Source organism: Prionailurus viverrinus, chromosome B4 (assembly GCF_022837055.1).
Source record: "Prionailurus viverrinus isolate Anna chromosome B4, UM_Priviv_1.0, whole genome shotgun sequence".
Lineage (NCBI taxonomy): Eukaryota > Metazoa > Chordata > Mammalia > Carnivora > Felidae > Prionailurus > Prionailurus viverrinus.
The window spans coordinates 67998231-68025516 of NC_062567.1; the positions used below are offsets into that span (position 1 = coordinate 67998231).

At 37.6% G+C, this 27286-nt stretch overlaps 1 protein-coding gene across 1 annotated transcript in view; it reads right to left on the bottom strand.

The window, feature by feature from the left end:
* The window catches only part of ADAMTS20 (ADAM metallopeptidase with thrombospondin type 1 motif 20), a 177520-nt gene that overhangs the window by 133175 nt on the left and 17059 nt on the right, over positions 1 to 27286 (bottom strand). The window contains exons 3-4 of the mRNA XM_047867224.1: positions 25124 to 25286; positions 592 to 851 (exon numbers count right to left, since the gene is read on the bottom strand). Of these exons, the coding sequence (XP_047723180.1) occupies positions 592 to 851; positions 25124 to 25286 (423 nt within the window). The remainder of the gene's footprint in view (positions 1 to 591; positions 852 to 25123; positions 25287 to 27286) is intronic.

Below are 27286 nucleotides of genomic sequence, written 5' to 3' on the forward strand. Positions count from 1 at the left end.
ATGGTTCTTGAGTTCAAGCCCCACGTCGAGCTCTGTGCTGACTGCTCAAAGCCTGGAGCCTACTTCAGATTTTGTGTCTCCCTCTCGCTCGCTGTCCCTCCCCCACTCATGGCTCTATCTCTCAAAAAACGAATGAATGTTAAAAATATATATATAAATCAGAATCACGGGAAGCTCAGTGGGTCAATTGGTTAAGCCTCCAACTCTGGATTTTGGTTCAGGTCATGATCTCACAGTTTAGGAGTTCGAATCCCACATTAGGCTCTGCACTGATAGCACGGTGCCTGCTTGGGATTCTCTCTCCCTCTCTCTGTACCCTTCCCCTGCACACATGTGCTAGCGATCTCCTCCCCTCCCCCCAAAACAAATAAGCTTTAAAAAAATAATCAGATTCAAAGGGTGAAATATCAGGGCTACTAGAATCTTCCCTGTCACCAAAGGGTAGAAAATACAGGATACTGAAAATATTCGAATTATTCTTTAAGTGTTTTCAGAGACTTTCAAATGTTTTAACAAGTTCGAGTAACTTTTCAGATAAATGTGAGGGAAACATTACACATCTTAGAAAGTTTAAAGAACAAGTTTACTTACAATTGACATTAGTGTTAGTACATAGTGCTGCAAATTCTGTCCATGATGATGAACCATTTTAGCGTCAGCTGTAACCATAACTTCCACATATCTCGGGTAGGATAAAAAACGTTTTTTCCTGGAATGTAATTGACTTCTTTCATCTTCCAAGGATTTATTTTTTGAAGGGTATCCTAAAACCATTTCCTTCTTTACATTAAGATCTTCATTTGTGTTGCTGTAGTTTTGAAAGGGTAAAGTGGTTTTCTTTATTTGACTTTCTGGGGGGAGAAAAGAATATAATGCAGAGCCATTAAATTAGATGGGACTAAAAATACTGCACAAAATAGGCAAAAATACACACACATCACCTTCCAACATGAAATAAAAGATGAAAAGAAATTTAACTCTGTGATGCAGCAGTTTATTACTATTCCCAGTAATAAAATGTTACTTTTCATAGATTGGCCCAACAGAAACCAAACTCCGAGTCTTTTTTTTTTTTTTTTAAACAGCTAAGACTGTTCAAGAGCATTTATTAATGGTAGAAAAATTTAAAACTGAGGAGTCCCCCTTTTTTTCCTCAGGTAAACTGGGTGCTCAAGCCAATGGCATTTCAACTCATTATAGATCAATCACATTTTGTATGATACAGAACAAAACCTTTTGTTAGACATCATGTAAAGATTACCAGACAGAAAAACCATGAAACATTGGTAACTCTTTGAATCCAGAAAAACTGTAGATCTGCATTTTATAATATTTGATTTATAAGATACCTGATTACTTTTGTTTGGTTATGTTTAAATACAGAATTCAGGGGCACCTGGGTAGCTCAGTCAGTTGTGTCTGACTTCGGCCCAAGTCAAGATCTCACAGTTCCTGAGTTTGGACCCTACAGTGGGTTCGCTGGTGTTACTGCAGAGCCCCGTTCAATCCCCTGTGCCCCTCTCTCTACTCATTCCCTGCTTACCTTCTCTCAAAAATAAAACTTTTTAGGAATGAAAAAATACAGCAAATTATTGAATGTTAATCGCAGATGCCATGGGTAAGTCCTTTAGTCTTCTGTATTTTTTTTCTGACAACTGTTTGCAAGTATTTAACAGAAAAGTGGACCAAAGGAATCAGGTAAGAAGAAATCCCAGGTCCCGGATACTCAATAAACCGAATACCAAAACTATTCAGACTCAGTTGTACTATAAGGATTATACAGAAATATAAGAGTATGACAACAATAATTTCATTTTAAATAAGCAGTAATCTTACGGTTGTAAGTAATCAAAGTCCTTAAGCATGGTTTCCACATGTCAACTTTTTCTAATATTTAAAACCATCCTGCCCTTTGATATTACTGTGCGCTTATGTTTTGAAATTTATCTCATTGGGAAATTCTGAACTTGGCAAACCGTGTATAGCCCTAAAACGTTGTCCTACCATCTTTATCCGGGGGTGACTCCACCACTAAAATATCCACTTCGTAGACCCAGATGTAACTTAATATACCAATCTCAGAGTCAATAGGAAATAAATATACTCTGACTTGTTCATCAGTTTAAAATAAACATTATACCTACTCTACATCAAGGAACATTTAGAAATTGCAGAGCAAACAGAACCTTATAAAGTTTATACTCTAGTAGGAAGAGACAAGAAGTAATACGTATTTAAGAATAAATTTCAGAATAAGTGCTTCAGTAACAATTCAACTTCGAGACAAAAAGAAACTGATTGTGCCTACCCAAACGGCTTAAATTTAGAAAACAGCACCAAGTGTTAGAGCAACCACTTTGGAAAAACCGCTTGGCAATTTTCAAGTTTGACACATATGTACACCTACCCCCGTAATTCTACTCATTTTATACCTATGGAAAGTATGTCAACAAAAAGACTTATGTAAGACCATGCATAGCAAGACTAGCACATATAGATCAATGGAACAGAACACAGAGGCCAGAAATAAACGCTGATGTATTTGGTCAAATGATCTTCAAGGGTGCCAAGACCACTCTATGGGTTAAAGAATGATATCCTTGACAAGAGGTGATGAGTAAACGGAGTATCCACATGCAGAAGAATGAAATTAGAGCCTTAGCTTGTAAAACTCAACATCTTAAAGACCTAAAAGACCCCAAACTCTCCAAGTCCTGAGAAAGAACATGGAAGAAAAGCTTCATGATATTGGATTTCACAAGGACTGCTTGGATGGGTAGGACACCATAGCACAGATGACTCAATAGACAAATGGGACTACATCAAATTTTTAAATTGCACCAAAGGACAGACACAACAGACTCAAAAGGATGACTACTGAATGGGAGAAAATATCTACAAATCTGTTTTCCAGAAGAGGAGAATTAGAAAGCCCATTTTGCATCTTTGTAAGGCCTTTAGTTCAAAATAATCTGTATGCTAAAGTGGCTTATCTTGGGTTAGTATATTCTACCACCCATCCCAGACCAGGTTTTCAAAAGATTAGACCATTCACACAGAGCTATTAGATCAGGACTTAGTAAACAGTCGTTATTATTTTTGTCATTACTAGTTATGAAGAAATAATGTGTTGACAGACACATGCCCTTCAAATTAACTTTAAAAAAAAATGTCTAACTGCCACGTCGTTTAGGAAAAATGGTCGGCTATTTTGTTGCTAGGTTTATAAAATTAGAGTTAAAATGCTCATCCACAGAGTTGTGCTGTGATGCTCAAATTCTTGAGGCAGGAGCAGTGGGTGATTCTGTTCGGCAATCTCAGGGCATTGTTACACAAGCATGCGTCAAGTGGAAAACAAAGTTGTTCATTCTCATTACTTTAGGAAAGTGATTCACAAGTGTTTAACAGCTCTTATAACAGACTCCGGTGTACCATAATCCCCTTGTTTTAAAAATATTTCTAAGTCTCATGAGAAATGCAGCCTTAGTTTTGGGGTGATGGTGATATATAACAGCAGGTGCTTTATTTTTTTTTTGGGGGGGGGGGGTTGGATTTTAATTATTTAAGACAAATGGCTCTCCAAAGCTATTGAGCTGTGTTTCCACTCTTCTTTAAGTCTTGATGTGCCAGGTTCTGGAGCTTTTGCTTAGCAGATGCTTTCGGGAAGCCTGAAGGGAAAGTATTGATTAGGCTCTTTCTGGCTGACAGTCATACACTGGTGACATATTCACCTATTTGGCTGGCAGCAAAGTCTTCCTTTTTTTCCACTAGGTTCACTACTGGCAGCAGAATCTTGCCTAGTGATACCGGATGGTCATAAGCACGGTGCACCATCTACTTGCAATTGTTGTTGGTAAGCCATTATGGAAGTAAAAGAACATGCTTGGATCTGTGTTTAATTTTTTTTTAATGGATCTCTTTATCAATACTTATTAGATAAAGCTCATGAGATTTTCTGTTTATTTGCTACAATAAGTCATTCTGGGATATGCTCCTTGAACTCCATTAAGTGTACTATAATCTGATTTGAAATTATCATGGGAAATTTTTTCAACATTGTAGTATTAATGAGTATCAATTTAATAGATGCATGCTGTGAACCAGTGTTATAGGAACTTGATAGACTGCAATGGTTAGGACCATAGTAAGTACCATTCACTCAAACTTCCTATTTAAAAAAAGCATCAGAACTATGATGAAATGCAGGATGTAGTTTTCTTATTATATATTTCATTATTATTTATGGACTAAAAAAGGCAAGCTCCATTAACCCACTGACCTTTATTTTCTCCCCCAGATAATTACATTCTAATGGAAATACAGGAATGGTAGGGATCATAAATACAACTCCCTGAACAAATGGGGAGGGGTGTGTATACATTGTGTGTATATACAGATATATACACATACGATGTCTTTTTAAATTTTTTTTTTAACATTTATTTATTTTTGAGACAGAAAGAGACAGAGCATGAATGGGGGAGGGGCAGAGAGAGAGGGAGACACAGAATCAGAAGTAGGCTCCAGGCTCTGAGCCATCAGCCCAGAGCCCGACGCGGGGCTCGAACTCACAGACCAGGAGATCGTGACCTGAGCTGAAGTCAGACGCTCAACCAACTGAGCCACCCAGGTGCCCCATACAATGTCTTTTTAAAAGACTCCCACAACTCCACAAAAAATAGCCCTATTCAAATATGGGCAAAGGATGTGAATAGACATTTCACCAAAGGCAATATATAAATGGCCAAACAACCATGTGACAAGATGCTCATTACTAATTAGAAAAATTCAAATGAAAGCTACAGTGAGGTATCACTTCACACCCACTAGGATGGCTACTATAAAAAACCTAAGTGTTGGTGAGAATGTGCAGACATTGCAATCCCTGCAAACTATTGGTGGGATTATAAAAATGGTGCAACCGCTACAGAAAATAAAGGTGTCTGAAAATATTGCAAATAGAACTACTGTAAGATCCAGCAAGTCTACTTCTGAGATGTTCAAAGAAAAAAATCAAAAGCAGGGTCTTCAAGAGGTATTTCTACACCCACATTCCATGCAGCATTGTTCACAATAGCCAAAAGATGGAAGCAACCCTAATGTCCATCAATGGATAAATGAAATGTGGTATATACATACTATGGATTATTCAGCCTTAAAAAGGAAATTTTTACATGCTAAAGAACCTTGACATTATGCTAAGAAGCCAGTCACAAAAGAAAAGGCTGTATAATTTCACTTACATGAGGTGTCTAAAATAATCAAATTCATACAAAGCTGAATGGGTAGTTACACAGGGCCAGTCAGTAGCTGAGAAATCTCCCCAAGAGTGTCCAGCTTGGGCGCTAAGAAATCAACTATTTCCCTTGCCAGCAATAGTAGGTAAAATGGGAATATAATCCAATTAAGGAAGCACTGTGGTTTGAAGAAGTTAGACTGATGAGAGTTATTTAGAGTAGATGGCTCTATATAGGCTAAAATAATGAAACAAAAGAGAACTCCAAACTGGAATGATTAAAGGCAACAACATAGCAATTAATAGAAAAAATAGAATAAAGGGGGAAAGAAGCTTCTGGAATACTACAAAATTGCACGTCTAAAGATTTAATTCTGGCTAAGTTAAAAAGGAAAAACTAGCCAGTATCAAGATCCTATGGACATTAACAAGTAATACAAGCAATTTGATGGAAACAAATTTAGAGCTGTTTTCTAGAACATTCTTGGAAAAACACAACTTATCAAATATGGCCTATGAAGAATTAAAAAGCCTATATAACCACCTAACTTTTTAAAAGTTTGTCCAAATAAAAAAGTCTAAAAATTGAGTCCTAATCAATTTTCCCCCAAATAATCCAAGTTCCAAGAGCTTCACCACTAAATACTATTAAGTATTTAAAAAAAGAACAGTACGTTTTCAAATACTGTAAGATTTGCAAAAAAGAAAACAACTCCAAATTCGTTTCATAAGGTTCTTAGAAGATGACAGGAAAGAGGATTTTCATGATCTTAGTTAAAATTTCAAAAAAGGAAAGGATTGCTTAGGACACAAACAATACTAAACATTATAAACTATTCATTTGAATAAATTAAGACTGAACTTGTGTTCACTAAAAACACCATTATGGGAGAAGATAGTTGCAATATAAACAAATGGCTTATATATGGGTTATATAGTTAAACCACAATTGATAAAAACCAGTAAAATTAAGGGAGACTTGAATACTTCACAATAGACAAAATCCAAAAATATATGAACATATGAAATGCTGCCAAAATACTGATTATCATGAAAAAGCCAATTCACAATGAGACATGACTATATACCTACCCAAAAGGCTAAAATGAAAAATACTGACAAATCACAGAAATATAATGTGGAGCACCTGAATGTCTCATACTGCTAACAACACTGAAAATTGGCATATTCAGCTTAAGAAAATTTCAGTAGGACAGAAGGAAATAATTCATAAAGCTTAATGCAAAAGGGATAGAATTTACTTTTAAATACAAAATGTAAGTGTGTATACATAGTTACTAAATATAAGCACATTAGAAGGGAGAAACACATACCCAGAACTTCCAGTTTTAAAGGGAGGAGGTAATTTCTAAGAAGAAAATCATCTTACATAAGGAATTAGGGAAAAAAGAATTCAACCATTGATATAAAATACAATACCTAACAGACTGCTTACAATGAGTCAAGTGCATTTCTGGCAAATTTCATTATATTAACTCATTTAACAGTCCCAAAGGACATAAGTATTGTTGTTAATCCCGTATTACAGATGAAAATCTGCAACATGGAAACTGAAAAATTTATAACCACAGCTGATCATCAATGGAGCTGCAAATAAAAGGAACAAAACTAAATAGACTACTTATCATAACAGTGAACAGTTTAGGTTTGCCTATCACAAACAAAAGTTTCATAGAATCAGGTTAATAAAATCCAGCCATATATTAAATAGCACATCTGGGATACAAATTCTGGGAATCTGGTTCCAGCATCAGTGGTTTTAACCATTAAAAGATACTGTTTGACAATGAAGGTTAAAGGGGGAAAAAAATAACCATAATTTAACAAACAGTATTAGAGATCCCCAAAATTTAATTTCTATAGCCAATGAAATGATAATGTTGTATACAACTTTGCCAAAATGATTGAAAAGAAATAGGATTTCATACTTCCTCAAAACACAGCTGTATGAATGAATCTTTTCACTGAGTTTTGGGATTTAAAAGTGATGGCTGCCTCATGTGAGGGAAGGCAGGTGGACACAATGGGAGGGTATGAGCGGAAGTACATGGTTTTACATGGGTTGCTCACAGTCCTGCATTTCATGTTGATTCATATATTCATGATACATATTAAGGTTTTTTTTTAATGTTTCTTTTTGAGAAATAGTGATCAAACACAAGTGGGGGGTGGGAAGAAGGAGAGAGGAAGACACAGAATGTGAAGAAGGCTCCAGCCTCCAAGCTGTCAGCACAGAGCCCAACGTAGGACTCGAACTCAAATTCTGAGATCATGACCTGAGCCTAAGTTGGATGTTTAACCAACTGAGCCACCCACGTGCCCCTACTATATTAAATTCTTAAATAATGTACTAAACTAACAGCTATTCAAGCAATAGGACAGCTCTCACTATCATATACTATTGTTCTCGTAATGCTACCTGAAGCAGGACAAAATGAAATATACAATAGGAGTATTAGGAAGAAAGTTTTCATTGTTTTGATTTTGCAGATAAATGGCGTTTATAGCTAAAAAATCCAAGAGGCTCAATTTAAGAATTTTCAAACTAACATCCTCAACAGAGAAATAACTGAATGAAATGTTATACAACTGTTACTGAATTAGGTCTCTGTGTTTGATATGGAAGGATGGCCATGTGTTTTTTTTTTTAATTTTTTTTTTTTTTTAACATTTGAGACAGAGACAGAGCATGAACGGGGGAGGAGCAGAGAGAGAGAGGGAGACACAGAATCGGAAGCAGGCTCCAGGCTCTGAGCCATCAGCCCAGAGCCCGATGCAGGGCTCGAACTCAACGGACCGCGAGATCGTGACCTGAGCCGAAGTCGGACGCTCAACCGACTGAGCCACCCAGGCGCCCCAGGCCATGTGTTCTTAAGTAAAAAATTTGTACGATCTTATTTTTGTAGAAACTTTCATAGAATACACAAGTACTTAGCCATAAAAATGTATATAATGAGCCAAAAGGTACTTAAGTATACAGCTCAAATTTTAACATAGGCTACATGGGATGGGTGTGATTCAAAGTGAATAAAACTACGTAATTAACATCTCAGTGTCCATTAAGTCATTACAATAAACTTGTTTTTTAATTGTAATTTTTAGTTACATTTCTAAAAACAGCATCTGTAACTTTCATAGGCTTAATGTCTAGTATCATTACTTTTTGAACTTTCTAATTAAGCAGTGCAACAAATGATAAAGTGACTTTTCCAAATATCTTAAATGGGCATTCAAAGCTCATGTGTGAATTACATCATCTTTATGAAATGTTTGTCTTTATTTATATTCCAAGTCAAATGCTAAAGTGATGTGCCATCCTTTATTAGTAACAAGCGTATTAAGGCCCACAACTAATTTAGAGCAAACCAAATCCATCAAATCAGGAACATCATGCAATGGATAATCTGCCCACTAGAATTTAAGATGTTTAATTACATCTGTAAATACAACACTTAACCATATAGTGTTTTATAGAATGCATGGAGATTGTTTCACAATTTTTTAGTAGTTTATATCATGGATTATTTTCAACAATGTAATTAGGAATCCATGATTCTACTTGAACATCCTCCCGGCACTTTATATTCAAAATATACTAAATTCAGTTTTCTATCCCTATTCCCAGCTTTACTTTCATTATGAGTAATAACCTATTACATGTAACTCACACTAAACAGTACACTACCATTGAGCTCTTCTTGTCCTTTTACCCTTTTTATCTGGTCACCAAGTTTTGTCATTTCTCTTTCACAACCTTTTTCGTATTGCTCCTATTGTCAGTGTCCATGTCTCTAAACTCATTCACGTCCTTCTTAGAATATCAGCATCATGAATGCAACATTAGACAAAGTCTCCAAAATGGCCCCATCATCTTCCATCCCGGTCCCTCTCACTCGTCCTTCATTCATGTCCAGACAAAGTCATTTTCAGGAACATCCCTGTTAGCTCAACAAGTTACCACTGATCCGCACTGCCCATAAGTCCAAGCCTTTCCCTATAGCCCACCACTAACACAATCGTCATACCACCACCAGCAAGCTATATACTCTTCAAAGACTAAGAACACTTGTGGGTGATGTGTTATGGCCCTTGTAAGCGCTCAACAAATGTTCATGGGAAGAAGGAAAAATTAGGACAAAGGATAGAAAATTGGGAAAGAGAAGAAAGGAACACACTTCGGGACACAAGGTTTAGGAAACTAGAAATTCAGGGTATGAGTAATCCTAACTGATGAACAATAGCAATTCAAAGATGGAGAGATTACCTTTGGTTTTCCTGATAGCAAGTGAAATATTCACTCTGGTCTCTACATAAGTTAGAATGGACACAAGGGCTCTGTATTTGACCAAATGAACAAATTTTATACTTCTACAATAGCAGGAAATTGTTTTTGAAAATGAGCATAAAATCAGAACAAGCGTATTCTGGATCATCAACATTTCAAACCACTGGTAAAACAGTCAAAAGGGCTCCCAATTTAAAGAATTGTGTGTGCCTTGAAATAGTGATCTTATCAGATATTATAAAATCTAGCATACTTCCTCAGGATTTCAACTTTTCTGGGTGATCTGTCCTATTAGGCCACGCTCTTGATGTTATTAATACTAGTGTGAATTATGAAAAAAGCACTTAATGAGTAATCACCATGTACTGGTACACTTCATGTATGTTATCTCCTTCATTATTAATAGTTCTGTAAAGTAAATACTATTAGTATCCTCATCTTATAGGTGAAGAAAGCAGTGAATGGGAAGATTAAACTACCCAGGTAACCTAGCTAATAAAATAGGATTTTAGTATTCAGTAACAGATTTAGAAAAATCTTCAGTCCCCCATGATGTCAATTTTAGAAGTCTCTACCACCCTTACAGAATTATGACCTATAGCTTATAAAATTTATAAAGCTTTATTTCAAAGAGGTTCCCCAGTTAATTAGAACCCCACCTACTACTAGCAATAAATGTACAATTATGGACTTGCCCGTGACTGGCTGAAACTTGAAACATAAACGAATTATTACATCACCAAGTCCTTGTTGTATCCCTGAATCAGTTTCTATTATAGTGCACATTTTAAAACAGACATGTGACACAGGTTACACACAATTTCAACAGCCACCAACTCAGTAAGTGGCATAACAAAGAAATGAATTCAGATTTCCTCAATATTCATTATTACATTTGAATTCCAGATCACATGACTCTTCAAAAGGTCACATGTGGTAATACATGTAGAATGTTAAGAATTTAGTAACTGGGGTCACAATGGAAAATGCTGTCTCCTACAAAACTAAAAGGAACTTGCTAGTCATATTCATGAATATATAGGGTCTAGTCCTTCTTGAATTACAGAATCAGAGCTGAGCCAAGATTTGGTATACTGTCATGGATTTCTGTCGTGCACAGACCTGGGACAGACCCAGTACTGTCCTTTCACTAGGGAGGCCCTGAAAGAGAAAAAGAACACTGCAAATCCCCAAATCATTCCCATTAATCCTACATCCAGCAAGCAATTTTAGTTCCTTCTGCTACGAAGGCTGACAGGTCAAAGGGAACACAGGTCCAGCAGGTCAAGCATGAACTACCCTTTCTTCTCCTACATTCTCCAGAAGCCATCCCATGAGTTCACTCTCAAGATGTATAGGACAGGGCTCCCTAAAAAGCTGAATCAAGAATTCTTAAATAGATTAGGAGTTGAAAACAGGCACACATTCACTCCTAACTTCAAAACCTTTATGGGGCGCCTGGGTGGCGCAGTCCGACTTCAGCCAGGTCACGATCTCGCGGTCCGTGAGTTCGAGCCCCGCGTCAGGCTCTGGGCTGATGGCTCGGAGCCTGGAGCCTGTTTCCGATTCTGTGTCTCCCTCTCTCTCTGCCCCTCGCCCGTTCATGCTCTGTCTCTCTCTGTCCCAAAAATAAAAATAAACGTTGAAAAAAAAAATTAAAAAAAAAAAAACCTTTAGGACTGTTTTGGGTATAAAGAAATACAAACTGGCTGTCCCTTTTGAAGCTTCTGGCATCCCAACCTCTACACTTGAAGGGGATAAAAGATGAACTATGTAATCTTTGCATGTTACAAAGTCTTTTTTTCCACAACTTCAAATCCTGTCTTATCAGAAATTCTAAGCAAAGTAAGACAGATAAATTAGCCAACTGACAGTATAAAAATTTAGAGAGACAACTCTACATAGGCTCATGTGATATTCCAAACTCCTACTGTAAGGCTTCTTGGATGTTTGAAAATCTTACAAGTTAAATTTATACCCTAGTATCTGAAAATGCAGATGAAACAGAACATTTCATTCTTTAGAGAAAAATCATTTATTCAGAACTCATATGAACACTGATCTCTAGGGAGTTTATTTTACAATTCTACTTTATTAACCTTCCTACCTTCAGATCAGCCTTCGTGGCAATCCATTTTTTTTTTTTTTTAATTTTTGAGAGCATGCACAGGGATGGGGCAGAAAGACAGGGAGGAATACAAGAATTCCAAGTAGGCTGCCCACTATCAACATGGAGCCCTATGTGGAACTCGAACTCCAGAACTGTGAGATCATGACCTGAGTTGAAATCAAGAATCAGATGCTCAACCAACTGAGCCACCCAGGTGCTCCCATGGCCATCCATTTCTAACCTATATCCATTTTATCATTTAACACATAACCGAAAACTGTTTTCCAAACTTTAGAGGAGTGCTCCCAAACTACAAGATTTCCCACATTATTGGACAGTCTGCCTCATGCCTGTGCAATCATTCCAAAAATACTTTGAGGTCATTTTAAGTATTAAGTATTCTAATACCTCTCAAAATGCAGTTACATAAGAGTGGGAATTTAAGCCTCTCTACTTGCTCTATCAAGTACTGATAGAATACTTTTTTTCCACACTATTAACTTGTTCATATTAATATTTTTAACATTTCCTATTAACTAGTTTGTCTTGAATGTTTTTTGGAAAAATTACGTTATAGCTCAAAAATCTAAAAGGTCATCTAACCTTGTGCTTTAACTCATTTTTGTCTACTGCTACTCTGGTCACTGTAAGTTATTCCTCCTAGATCTGTCGTTCCTGAAACAGGCCTCAAATGAAAATACTATTCTCATGTGAGAAATTCTAACTTTTGATATTTGCTTTAAAGAGTTTTTAAAAGAAATACTAAAGGTATTTTTCAAAGTACTTTTAATGTTTAAAAAAAAACTTAGGTCTAATTAAAGGCAGTCACTGAATATAAAATGTTAAAATTTTAAACTCTGAAATTTTAATGGTACTTAATATCTTTATCAAGAAATTAGTTTTTATTCATATTGCTTTTGTCAGTTTTTATTAAGTCTACTAATTTTGGTGTGAATATGTGGGAAAAACCTAGCTTTGAAATCACTGATAAACTGAATTCTTATTTTCAAATAGGTATCCTGTTATTTTACAGTACATCTCAGGATTTACTATATCACTTTTTAAAAGAATGTTGTTGTCGATCTCAACATCAGGATGTTAATCTAACATCAGGTACGTTTATGTATATGCAAAGAAATCTGTATACTGCAGACTAACACAATGAGGGAGTTTTATCCCTTCAGATTACTGGCTCTCTTCCAAGAAAGAAAAGCCCAAGAAAGCAGCCTTCTTGGGGTAGGTCCAAAGGTCTGGATATTCTCCACATGAAACAGTGTATCTGTCGCCTGACCTGGCAATGGGCCCAACTCGTACTCTAGCAGTAATGATCTTCACAAAGAGTGGAACACAGGCTGGGACCAGCCAAGAACATGGACCATGCTTGTGCAGTTTCCCCTGCATTTGTACTCATTTTGAGAGCAGCCCAAGCTCATGTCTCCAGGTCTTTAAGTAGGGCAGCAATAGTGAATCAGATTCTAATTGCAAATAATTAAAGTCTTTACTTCCTTTTCATGAGGAATTATCACATGGGTAAGCAGTGGAGAGCCAAAGATTAAAATTTACCTCACTAAGCATTTGCAATTAAATTGTGTTTGGTAGACCAAAGGAAGACTGTAAAATGAGCTATATGGCTGATTAGCGATCTAAAACGATAGATTTACATTTATTGCTCTCCACAAGTCTATGGAGTTATTTTCACTTCTTTCCTTTACCTAGTGAGTACACATGTAAGATTAACTAAAAAATGAGGACATCCTTCTACAGCTCACATACCATGGTCCATCACTTTAATCATTCCCTTCAGGACCTTATCTTCTTGCTCTTTCAATGTGGCAAGGGAAAATTTACAAACCAAACAGACTCATGAAAACATTCACAGAAACTCTAAAGAAATTACCAAACCTAGTCTGGTAAAAACCTAAGGTGGACTTTCTATTTGAAAATCAATTATCTGAACAAAGGAGAAAGATACAGGGATCACCTTGGGATATGCAGAGGCAAACAGTTTTGCTAAAATTCAACATCCATTCACAATAAAAATTCTCAGGCTAGGAATGTAAGGGAACTTCCCTAAGTGGATAGGTAGTAAGAGAAGACTACAGACATTGCACACATTAGAAAAGGTTGAAAGTTTTCTTTGTAAAATTGATGAGGCAAGGATTTTCATTATTGCCATTTCTAGTCCATTTTGTTCTAGAACTCCTAGCCACTGCAATAAAGGGGGGGGGGGAAGGCTGAAAGATTGGAAAATAAATAGCCATCCATATGATAGTTCATGTACAAATCCAAAAGCATCAACAGATAAACTATTACAATATATGAGCAAGGTTGCTGAATATTAAAAATTACCTGCATTTTCATGCAGAGAAAAAAATTTTTTTAAGTTATACCATTTGCGATAAAAAAAAATCACAATACCTCTACGAAGAGATGTAGAAGCTATTATGTGAACAACAAATTAATGGAGAAAATACCACATTGATGGGTTAGAAGACACATTATAGAGATGTCATTTCATCAAATTGATCTCTTGAACACGAAAATCAAAATTTTTCCCTTTGCGGAAACCAACTCTGATTCTAAGATTTATATGTAAATGCAAAGGATAAACAACAAAGATAATCTTGACAAAGTCAAGGGCTGTTCCTCCACATTTCAGAACTTCAAGAGCTATAATATTTTTTTAAATATAGTATGGTAGTAGCACAATGAATGGACTAATCGAAGTCCAAGATAGATCCACATATAGAAACACTTTTCTGAATAAATGATGCATTTTTAAAATTCCTATGAAATATTTTCAGGGGCACCTGGGTGGCTCAGTTGGTTAAACGTCCGACTTTGGCTCAGGTCTGATCTCACTGTTGATGAGTTCAAGCCCCGCATCGGGCTCTGTGCTGCTAGCTCAGAGCCTGGAGCCCACTTCAGATTCTGTGTCTCTTTCTCCCTCTCTCTGTCTCCCTCTCCCTCCCTCTCTCTCTGTGACCTCTCCTGCTCACACTCTGTCTCTGTCTAACATTAAAAACAATTTTTTTTTAATTTCTATGAAATATTTCCATCAACAAAATAAAGTTTTATTTACCATTGCTTTTGATAGTTTTAAATCCCCTATTTTGGGATTTTGACAAAACAATGTTTAAAACTGACAGATTGAGCTCTTTCATTCAAATAGGTTTTTTTTTTATTTAATGTTCTACCTCAAAGTTTAACATGTGACTTTTGTAATGATGGTTTTCACAACAGAATTAGAACCCAACAAGGCCACCTAAAAATAATTCATTTAAGTCTCTTCACAATACTTAAGTTTTGTTCATGCCAAGACTTTTGAACCCTTTCAGTTAACACATTTGAGGTCAGCAATCATCGCTACTTTGCAAATTCAATAATCAGTTCCAAATCTTCATATTCTTTTAATTCCTAACACCATTTAGCAAATTAATCTGTAGTATCTTTTTGAAAAGTTCACATGGCTTTGGGGCACACATTCCTGTCCTGTCTTCCTGACCTCTTCATTTTTCCTAGTTTAATCCTCACCTCTCCAAGTGCTAAACATTGGCATGCGTCACCATTCAGTTCTTGGAATTTCTCTTCCATACTGTTATCTATTCCCTACGCAATTGCAGGCAGCCTTAAAACATAGGATACTCCTAAGTTATTCCAAGTCCAGACCTCCATACCAACCTTCCCATTCATCTTCTATTGCCTACTTTACTAGTCTCCCCCCAGATGTCTGACTGGGATCTCAAAGTCAAATTATGAACATAGAGGAAGGGAGGCAAAAATAAGATAAAAATAGAGGGAGACAAACCTTAAGAGACTCTTAAATACAGAGAACAGAGTTGCTGGTGGGGTGTTGTGTGGGAGGGATGGGCTAAGTGGGTGATGGACCTTAAGAAGGGCGCTTGTTGGAATGAGCACTGGGTGTTGTACGTGATGTATCACTAAATTCTTTTCCCAAAGTCATTATTACACTATATGAAACCAACTTGGATTTACACATAAAATAAATCGGATGTTCCTTCCTAACCTGTGGTTCCCACAGCCTTACCCATTCTTGGTAAATGAAAACTCCATCCTTCATCTGCTCAGGCAAAATTAAACACACACACACGCATGTGCACGCACACACACATTTTAGGATAATCTGACCACTCCTGTCAACACACAGCCCCTCACACCTGTCCAAAGTGCATATTGAACGTGGCTACTTCTAACTTCATGGCTACACCCTAAATTCAAGAGGTCAGCATTGCTCAACATAATGATTGCATTATCTTTCTTGCTTTGTCACTTGTTCTGCTAGCTTTTCTCCATGTAACTATCTGAGTGATCCCTTTAAAATGCAGGCTGATCATGTCCCTCTTCTGTTCAAAATCCTACAGTGGCTTCCAAGGTTAGTCGTAGCCAAAATACCTAATGTGATTTATAATATCCTATGTGCTGGGGTGGATTCACCATGAACCTAAAGCCGCTTAAAACTTCTGGTCTCTCGCAAAAATCCCTTTTAAGGCCTTGAGAAGAATCCTAGAGATTTTGCATTCATAATTTTTCTATTTTTTCATAAAGCCCCCTAATTTGTTTAGTGTTCAAGCCCCACAACCTGGATCCACCCACAACTACTCGACTTAGCCTCCCACAAACACTGTGACTTCATCTCCTACTACCCTCCCCCCTTCCCTATGCTTGTACAGGCTGGTTATGGGACATATTAAACAGGCCTCAGCACCTTTGTAGTTTCCATGAAGGAGGTACTCAAATATTTTACAAATGAAGGAACAAATGAATAAACAAATCCATGTTGGGACAAGGTTGAGTGAGGCCTCAGCCTCCGGAGCTATTAATGTGGAACAAGAACAAGAACCTCCCCTTAGCAGTCGGCTCTTTTCTTCATTTACTCATTTGGAACATGGAAAACCAGTACAGGTCTCACCAACGCACTCATTTGCTCTCCTTCCTCCAGCCCACCATGAGGTAGGAAACAAAGGGCTATGTATTGACCCTACACCATATATTTTCTCTTTTCCAGATGAGTACTATGAATGGAGCCCTCTAGGGCTAGTAGTGGATATACTAAAAAGAAGTCAGAAATGTCTATTCGCCATTGCAAGATATTTTGAAGATCACAACATAAACTTTACCTTTGGCCTTTCAATTTGTACTTTTCCCATCCCCCAAATAAAATGCTGAGGAATGTGTGTCCCAAAAAGCCAAGTGAATAATCCCAATCTGCTATCATATATACATCATTACTGGATATAGAAGAGAAAGGAGTTAACCTAAAACTCTGAACAGTGTCACACTAAGAATATTACTGGTCCTTGTACATAGCCTGTATGTTAGTTACTAATATCTCAGTCCTCTATCCATTCCACCTCTCAGCACAAGTTTAGCTGTGAATCTATGGATGCCAAAAATATCCTATATTCTATACTTCTCATCAGTTTTGGGCACCTCATTTTGTAGTGCTCAAAGTTACCTGAATTTTTCCAGCACCAATCACAACTGACCACCTGTTGGTGAACTTTCTGGTTTTCCCTACCCAGCATCTATTTATCTAACAGCCCCTGGCTTCAAATTGGGTGTCTATCCCCAAACTCCATCTATGATACAGTTGCATTGTCCTGACTCCACAAGCAGGATGGCTGATTATAGCTCTGCTACCAGTAACAGCAACTGGTTGAGGCCAAGTCAGGTCAAACAAAATCAGACCCTATATACCAGGACCTCAGTTTGAACTATCGGGGTAGAGGACTCCCAACACCCACTGGATTGCTTTTAAGTTAAAGCCCAAATCCCTTGAAGTTTACTGATACCTTCACTAGTTTGCTCCTCCTTACCCTCTCCAGCATCACATCATCTTGCCCCCTGATATCCTACACCTTAACTACTTTTAGTTACTTAAGTGGTTCAAGCACTGTCTCATCACCAGGCATTTGTACATACTGTTGCTTCCATCTGGAATACTTTTTATCCTCTCCCTTTCTCCTGACCAATTCCTGCTCATCTTTTGGGTCTCAGATAAGGAGTTATTTTTTCCTCAAAGAAGCCTTCTCAGACAACCCCATCTGAGCTATGGTCTTTCCAGGAGGCCCCAAATCACCTTCTGAATGAACCTTGTCTTACAGACCTGAACAGAAAGGTTATTTTGGTACTAATTCCTCACTTGTTTGCACAACAGTTACTGTATTATGTAACATAGTACTACTTGCTGTGAAGAATGTAAAAGATGGAATAAATTGCTTTTTTTTTTTTACCTTAAGGAACATAAAACCTTCAAGTTAGTGAGATAGCAGAGATATAGAAATCCAAGATAGTGTTAATTACATGCAGAATACAGCCCCTACATTGAGATATTTTATAGCTTGATATTCTAAAGACCACATTCTTAATCTTACAGAATTATAAGCAGGTAAGTACATTAGCCACATGAAAATAAGGTGCTAATTATAAAATAGCAATTTTCAGTAAAGCAAGGGTCTAAGAATGTACAATTAGTCAGAGACCTAGAAACGAAGGACTCTAATCATTTTTTCAATCACATTTTCATCTGTATAAATGAAGAGTATCTTAAGTACTTAAATCAACTCCTATTTAAAGGTATTTTTAAAAATAAATCTGAAATGTCATGGAAGTGGAAGATTAAGGAGAGATGGCCTAAAGACTAAGTGACCAAATAGGAAACAAGCCAAAGGAAGTCCAAGGTGTAGATCACAGAGGAGCAAGCACTGTGAGAAGGGTCAATGGAAATGTATTCCACTTCAGCAGAGGCATACATTGCTGTCTAGTAAAAACTCTTAAGGACTTTACCAAGTTGCGAAGTGACTAAAAACCTTACCTAGGAATTTCAAAGACAAGAAGTGCACCAACTTAAAACAAAGATGGCAAAGGTCTTAATGGCAGAACACAAAAAACAGATGTGCAATCTATTTCAAAGAAGGGTTAATAGTCTCAGACCCTCCTCAGCAGATTTAACAAACCCATGAACCAGCATAAGCAGACAGGAGTCAAAATAAATTTGAAATCCTAGCAACAAATGAGAAACTAATTTTACAAACTGAAAGGTAATCAGATTGTAACTGATTTAGTTTGACACCATTATGTTCAAGACACTGGCAGATTTTACTCTTCAGTTAAAGGTTACGATTAGGATAGCTTCTCTTATACCTTAAGATTCATGATCTCTCCTATTCATTTCCAAGGCAGCACAGAGAAGTCATCAAGGGAAAAGAAACCTTACCTTCAAAATTAAGAATACATCATTTCTACCCACAATTTTTCCAGTATAGCATAAATATATAATCCTTGCATAAAGAGAAGATTTTTAGAAACCTTTTAGGGTTTATTTTTGAGAAAAAACACTTGGGGAAGGGGCAGAGAGAGGGAGACAGTAGATGGGAAGCTGGCTCTGTGCTGTCAGCACTCAAACTTATGAGCTTATGAATGATGCGGGGCTCAAACTTATAAACCATGAAATCACCTGAGCTGAAGTCAGATGCTCCACCGCTACCCAGGTTCCCCTAGAAAAACTTAATTCTTAGGAGTGGACAGGTAGTTCTTTCTAGAAAGAACCATTATTACCACATATGAAATGTAAGATTAAAGTTACTTTCCATGTTCTGTTTTCAAAATGCACTTGATCAGATTAAACACACACTCTGGTTCCCTTTTCACATCATTCACCGGATGTGGGAATTAGCCACCTCGTTAGAAATACAAGATAAGAGGCACCTGGATGGCTTAGTTGGTTAAGCATCAACCTCATGATTTTGGCTCAGGTCATGATCTCACAGTCCTAACATCCAGCCCCACGTGGGGCTCCATGACAAGCATGGAGCCTGCTTAAGACTCTCTCCCTGAGCTCCTGCTCTGTCAGAAGAGAAAAAAAAGAAAAGCAAGTAGTACTGAATAAGATTTTAGAGAAAACAGGACTTCAAAGCTCTGGGACACTGCCACAGACTTAACACAAAGCATCATATGCAGCAGATTGATCCTGGTTCTTGGGATACATTATTACCCATAAATTTCATTCTGTGAAGCGGAGCACCCAACTGGCAAAACAGGTCTTTTAAGAATGCTGTCCTCGTCGAACTGTCACAGCACTGTCAGGCTTTCCCCCTCACAGAAACCATCTGTAAAAGTTCACAATGATCACAGCTTATCGTTCTTCCAAGGGTCGGGAAGAGGACCATGAAGAGCATTCTGAGAGTTTTTCATAATCCATATTAGGCAGATGTAGTGCTGAGGATTCATAATCTCAAACATCTTAAAATTTTACAATTTAGGATCTTTGTTTTGGGGATAAAATTTAACATTACTGGGACAACTGAAGAATGACTACTGAAGAAACTATTCTAAAGGGCACAAATGTTAATTAACAAAGCAAAAAGGGCGATTTGAATGGTTTGGGCAGATGATGTTATTCAAATACCAGTATTTTCTAGATAATAGGACTTTCAAAAAGTAGCACTTGCTAAGTTTCCATTATAGTATGTGTTTGATTTAGAGTTTAAACAAAAAAAAGCCTTCTTTGGTGGGGAGGGGTACAAATGGAGAGGAAGGTGGAGGAGACTGGTGGTTTCTTTTCAAGTTTATCAAAGTTTATTAGTTCAAAATATTGGCTGCGGTCAGGGACCTTGGAAATCTTTAAGATTCTGTAAACAGGTGGCTAACCAAACATGACAGTTTCTCCCCCACCCCCAATTGAAAAATCCTAGCTTTATGTTATAATACAAAAGATGTGGTAATACTGGTCTCAAGTTCCCTGTGCACCTTTTGCCAGAAGCACGTCCATTCCACTGCCCAATGGACACCTCAGTGTCCTACTGACACCTCACTTTACTCATTTCCTATAACTACCTGGTCCCTATAACTATGAGGTACTCAAGTTAATAAAAAACTGGAAACTTGACCTGTACTGAAACAAATTCATTAGCCATTTATTACCTAATGTAGGTTAAGATCCAGAGAAGTAAATTCTCCAAGTCAGTAGCAGAGCCAGAAGTACAACTCTGTTACCAGACTCCCGGCTTGCTAAGTCAACTGTGGCCCCCGCTGACACTAAAGACATCCATATTTCTTCAAACCAATGCTGATTAAGTCTTTAAAAGGGAAATAACCTGTATAGAAGTAAAATTTTACTTAAAAGAATTCTCATGCATTCATAGGATTATCCGCCTGGGTTATACACAGAACAATCTTTACCATCTCAAAGCTGAGGAAAAAGCTTTAAAGGAAATTATCTTCAATTTACTCTTTTATGTGCAATTCACTTGACGTCTAAATCCTCTGTTGACAACATAGCTGCTTTCAGTCCCCTGGGCTTGAGTCTCTCCTCATTCAAATCCAAAATTATTTCTTTTAAATATGAGAGAGAGAGAGAGAGAGAGAGTGAGAGAGAGAGAGAGAGAGAGAGAAATGCAAGCTAGTAGAGGAAGAATCCCAAGCAGGCTCCCAGGCGGTCAGTGCAGTTGACGTGGGACTCAATCCCACAAAAGGGGAGATCACGACCTGAGCCAAAACCAAAAGCTGGATGCTTAACCAAATGAGCCACTCAGGTGCCCCCCAAATTATCTTTAAAACTAAAGCCGCTGAGTACTACAACCTTAGAAGCTATAGATGGTCTCTGCTTTAACAGTAGGGTCTCCTCTGTTTCCGATTCTGTGTCTCCCTCTCTCTCTGCCCCTCCCCCGTTCATGCTGTCTCTCTCTGTCCCAAAAATAAATAAACGTTGAAAAAAAAATAAAAAAAAAAAAGGGGCACCTGGGTGGCGCAGTCGGTTAAGCATCCGACTTCAGCCAGGTCACGATCTCACGGTCCGTGAGTTCGAGCCCCGCGTCAGGCTCTGGGCTGATGGCTCAGAGCCTGGAGCCTGTTTCTGATTCTGTGTCTCCCTCTCTCTCTGCCCCTCCCCCGTTCATGCTATGTCTCTCTCTGTCCCAAAAATAAATAAACGTTGAAAAAAAAAATTAAAAAAAAACAGTAGGGTCTCCTCAATACCCTTAAGATAGCCTACACAATCCTACACTCCTTTGAGATCTGCACCTGTGTGCCTTCACAGTCCCATTTTGCCCTACTTTCCACACTCACCACACACATCAGGACTCTGGACATACAAATACTATTCCCCTCTAGTCTGTTCTAACTTTTACAGATTGAATGATTTCTGATTTGGCTCTCAACCACAGGACCGAAATGTGCTCTGCTTATGTCTGCCAGCACAGTTCAGCTTTCGCAGGCACACTGAAATTATTTTTAATTCTTTTTAACATTTATTTGAGAGAGACAGAGACACAGAGCATGAGCAGGGGAGGGGCAGAGAGAGGGGGAGACACAGAATCTGAAGTAGGCTCCAGGCTCTGAGCTGTCAGCACAGAGCTCGATGCAGGGCCTGAACTCACCTACTGTGAGATCATGACCCGAACCGAAGTCGGTCACTCAACCAACTGATCCACCCAGGCGCCCCAGGCACACTGAAATTATTAAAAATCCTCTCATTACAAACCTCAGTATCTGTTTTACTTCCTGCCCAACGGAGGACCTCTCCACTACTATAGTAATAAACCCTTTTGCCCATGCTTTCCCCACACTCCTTCCTGCCTCCTGACCAACCCATGTTTCATAGCTTGTCATGGGGTGGCATGTCCCCTTCTCTAGTGAATTGTAAAATTCTTTCAAAAGGTAGTTATTTCCAGGTCTGTCACCTTACCATACTTGATCTAAACTAATCTTGGGTGCTTTTTTTTTTTTTTTTTAATACAAGTCCCCTCTACCATCAACCTTTTACTTTTGCTTCGAAAATGCCCAAAAATCCTTCACAATGAAGATTAGGTGCTTTAAGTATCACTTCCTTGGTAAAAACCCACGAAGTTGCTGTTCAGCCCCTTAATCTGCTTGTAATACAGCTCCTTGCCCACAGCAGCCTCGATTCAGTTTGTGATTTCTGTTCTTGTGTTCTTTTACCACCCCCAGGGCTTTGAGAACCTGAATGAAGAGAATCACTCAAATTTTACCCAGTACATTCCTTGGCACATGTTAGGGACTCCAAGACTAAGGATAAGTTTAGAAAAAACTAGGAAAAACACAGAAACTTTGAAACTGGCCAACATCATCTAAAACCCATTGAAAGACCTTTCATTTTACTCATGTCAAGTCCCGTTTAATAGAAGAAATGTTTTAAGCTCCTAAACTCCAGACACTGAGAGGAGAGGGGCAGAGTAGCAAGGGAAAAGACTGCAGAGCTTACCAGGACCAGTTCCGCTCTGCCGTGGGTGACAAAGGGGATAAGCAAGAGCAGAACTACATGTAAAAACCCAGAAGATATTTCATTCCCAACCTTTTCAGAGCCTCCCCCTTCTGAGGTTTTAGTTTTGTTAGGGTGGATGATGGTAGTGTACAGAGGCTGTTTGCTCATTTTGTGGGGTTTTGGGGTGTTTTGCCATTTTGACTCAATTTTACTTAGACAATATCGGAGGTCTACCTGGAGCCTGGCATCCACAATAGTTAGGTTTGGCAACCAAATGTAATTTGTATGGCCTCAAGGAGCCACTGTCAAACCTGATGTTGAAAACAACCATCAAGGCTTGAAAGCACTATGAATTGCAACACTTTAGGGCCATAATGAATTAAGACCATCAATAGAAATGTGGGGAAAAAATGACTTTCCCTTTTCCCCTTAACCTTTTTGGTTCATGTGCTCAATCTTTAGACCAACCCATTTGAAGAGGTCCTTCTGAATCAAGGTTCACCTGTGGAATAGAAGATCCTACAAGTATATCTGAACAATAATGCATGAATTGGGGAAGAAAAAGCCTTTGATAACATTTTACTAATTATGTTCACAAGTCTCCATTTTGCCTAACAAAATGATGATTAGCAGCTAATTATTTAGGCCATTAATTGATTGCTTTGTGATTAAAGATACGTAGGTTAGTTGTACTTAAATTACCTCCATTTTTAAGACTTGTAAAGGATACAGTCTTCGAGGTTTTAGTAGATAAATGTGGAAAAATTGTGATTAAAAAATGAAATTCCATAACTTTCTATTTAATTTTGTGTTTTTGTAATAAATGTGTAGTATAAAAAATTTTTAAACAAAAGACTGGCTTTTCTTGTTCCATTCTCTTTCTGATAATGAACACTGATTGTGAATGCAAAACCCTGCATATCATTATGTGAAACATTTATGCATTCAGAGTGTCTACTTGGTGGTTTTCTTCTTAAGAAGCTAAACAATTCATTAAACAAGCTGCTCCTGAATGGTAGATCAGAACAAGCATAAGCTGCCTTCTGTAGAATTCTATTGTGAAGCTGTACCCATTTGTGTTTTCTTTGAAGCCATAAAAATGAAACCCTTATGCTCATATTAAAAGCATAAGAAAGGCATCTATTATGTCAATAGATTTAAAACACGGCCTTAGACACAGTGAGAACCACTCCAAAATGGCACTCTTATAATAGCAAAGGTTAAGAAGTGCATTCCCAGAGAAAACCTTCAAAGGCCTACATATCATTATATCCCAAAACAGATGGCATTGCAGTGTTGGGACTATACTTTATGGACACCTACAATCTCAAATAAATCCTTTCTAATCCCAGTCCTTTGTCTAGATTTTGTACTTTGATGATAACTGCAGGTGCCTTTCTCCGTTCTTCAGAGAATGACACAAGGATATGAAGATTCACGTACACACATGGACACAACTCTTAACAGGACTTCTATGCAATGCACTAATTTTACTAGCAACAGATTTATACTTTATAGATATGTATGATTTATATTTTACAGATACCTACTATTCCTAGATTCTAATCCATTATAATTCTTTGGTCTGAATTTTACAGAAACAAAAAAATATTATTCATTATTGGAAGCATAAACTCATAAAAACCACTTTGTAAAACAATATTCGGAATTTTCTAGTATCTGTGTATATACTTGGGAAAACCTCAAACACAGCAGATGGAGACAAGAAATTCACAGCAGCATTGTTTATAACGACAAACAGCAAGTAACCCAAAAGTTTATCTATAGGAAAATGGATATATGACCTGTAAGATACTGCACAGCAAGACTAAACCCCTGCTACACACGCCAACATAAATCTCAAAATACTGAGTAAGAGTCAGAAAACTACACACAATGTTTCTTTTACAAAGTTGAAAGCATAGAAAATTGAACGCGTTATTACTTTGGTTCTTCTGTAATTATCTAAAATTCTGCTAAGAAAAAGCATACTAGTAGTGTGACTAGTAAATAGATTAAAGTTTGATTATTAAATCTCATGCAGAATACTTTTTTGGATCTAAATTTATTTTACAAAATTGCCTACAAACTAATTTCTAATGGGTCCTTACAGGTCAAGAAAATTTGTTTGAAATATACTTCAGTATTTGAGGAACATATGTCAATTCTAACCTACAAGAATATTTAAATAGTGTAATTTTACCAAAAAAGTTTTACTCCATAGTTTACCTGAAACTTCACAAGGCTGGGGAGATTGCAGAAAATAGCTGCTCTTTAATTCCTGTCTGTATATAAGATGTGGCTTGTTATGATCATCTTCAGGTTCACTCCCATCTGCCTTCATTATAGGTTCTAAGAAATATTCACCATCATGCGCTTTAAATGTTCCCATCTGAAAAGAAAGAAAATAATTAACTTTGTCACTAAGAAGGGAAAGCATGCAGCATCAGTTTTAAGTGAGCACACAGATGCAAGACATCCAGAAGTCCATTCATTCACTGTCATCCACTGAACATAACGTTTCCTTGCCATGATGACCCAATACATAAGAGCGTGAAGGGAACCAAGACTGGACAGCTTTATAATAGGCAGTGTTGTGATGACCTGCATTCCAGTAAAAAGAATGGCATAGGCAATGTCCTCAGGATGGCAAAAAAAAAAAAAAAAAAAAAAAAATCTATCACCTTCTATAATAAGAGAGCCTGTTTAGCTTGGTTTATATAAGGCAGTGAGTTTTCTGGGGTCAGATAAGAGATCTTGAAGGTGATGCTAGCAATTTACAATTTGTAAGCCGTGGAGAGCCACTGAAGAGTCTTCACGAAGATCTATCTTCTGAATTCCAGAAGCCACAAACTTGTTTTTCAATATCCCCACTTGGATAACTAGTAGCATTCTCAACCTAAACATGTCCAAATCAAAACTCCTGATTTTCAGTCCAAACCTGCCTTTTCAATGGTCCCTATTTCAGTAAATGGCAACAGTATTATTCCAAATGTTCAGGTCACAAGTCCTTAGAAGTCAAGGATGAGCTCTTATGCCTAACATCCTACATTTAAGTCATCTATAAATCCTGATAGCTCAGCCTTCGAGGTATAACTGAAATCCAACTGCTTCTGCCAAGTTTTACTAACACATCCATGATCTAACCTAATGTTTTGTTTCCTCTATAAACCAACAGTCCTTTAGTTAGGGTCTATGGAGGAGTCACAGTAATTTCTCTTTAAGTCTAGATCAATGTTCTTCAACAAACATGACCAAGTCATTCAGTAAAATCCAACGTCCTTACAATAATCTATGATGTCCTGCTGTGCTCACATCTTGCCCCTACTATGCCTCCAGGCACACAGGTAACTAATTCTGACTTCTCCCACTTCCACCCTGGCTCCTTCTAGAGCTCCACTCCTGGTGTCTCTGCGATTTCTCAAATATGACAAGATGTGTTCAGCTCACCTCAGGACCTATCCCCTTACTAAAACTTCTGCCTTCAAGCACTTTCATAATGGCTCCTCGAGCACTTGTTTCAGATTTCTGCTCCACATTCACCACCCCATATGTCAACCCACCTCCTACATCTATCCTTCTTATCCCGTTTCATTTTTCTTCAATGTACGTATCAATACCTCTTATTTTTATTTGTCTGATACAATCCACTAAAACATAAGCTCTGTAAGAACAGAGCTTTTGCCCACACTTCTCTCTGCATGCCTCTCATGTCTGCCCCATACCAGATGTTGGGGTATATATAACATTAGTGAATAAGACTAGAAGGGTCAACTATACTAAAAAAGACTAAGGTAGAAAGTTTAGCTTAGTAACTGTGTTATAGATGGTGGGGGGAAAAATACTAGCAGTTATAAGAGGCTATAACATGAAGACAAAACCTCAATTGCAGTGACAGCAATGGCATGACAGTTGGGAGAGAATGATTACAAGATATCAATGCCTGAGAAAAACAAAACAAAAAAAAAACAGAGGGAGAATTTATGATATAGAGATTAACTGTTTGGTAAAATAGGGGTTACCGAAACAACTCCAGAAATGTTAAGATTCCAGAACAGACCCTTTTTCTACCCAACAGAAAAAGAGGTCAATTACATCACAAAAAACTCATGTCTTTGATTTTACAGAGAAATTCCACCAAACCTTGAAAAAGCAGGTAATTCCAGTGTTATTTGAAATTTTCCAAAACATAAAACACATAAGTTCTTTTTAAGAAGGGAGTGTGATCTTCGAGCAAAACCTGATAAAGACAGCACCAAAACAAAAACACAGGACAAGCTCATATAGATCGAGATCAAAGTCCTAAATTTTACTAGCAAACCTAATTCAGCAACCTGCGAATACATGACAAAATGGAATTTCCTAGAAGAATGTAAGGATGGTGTAATACTG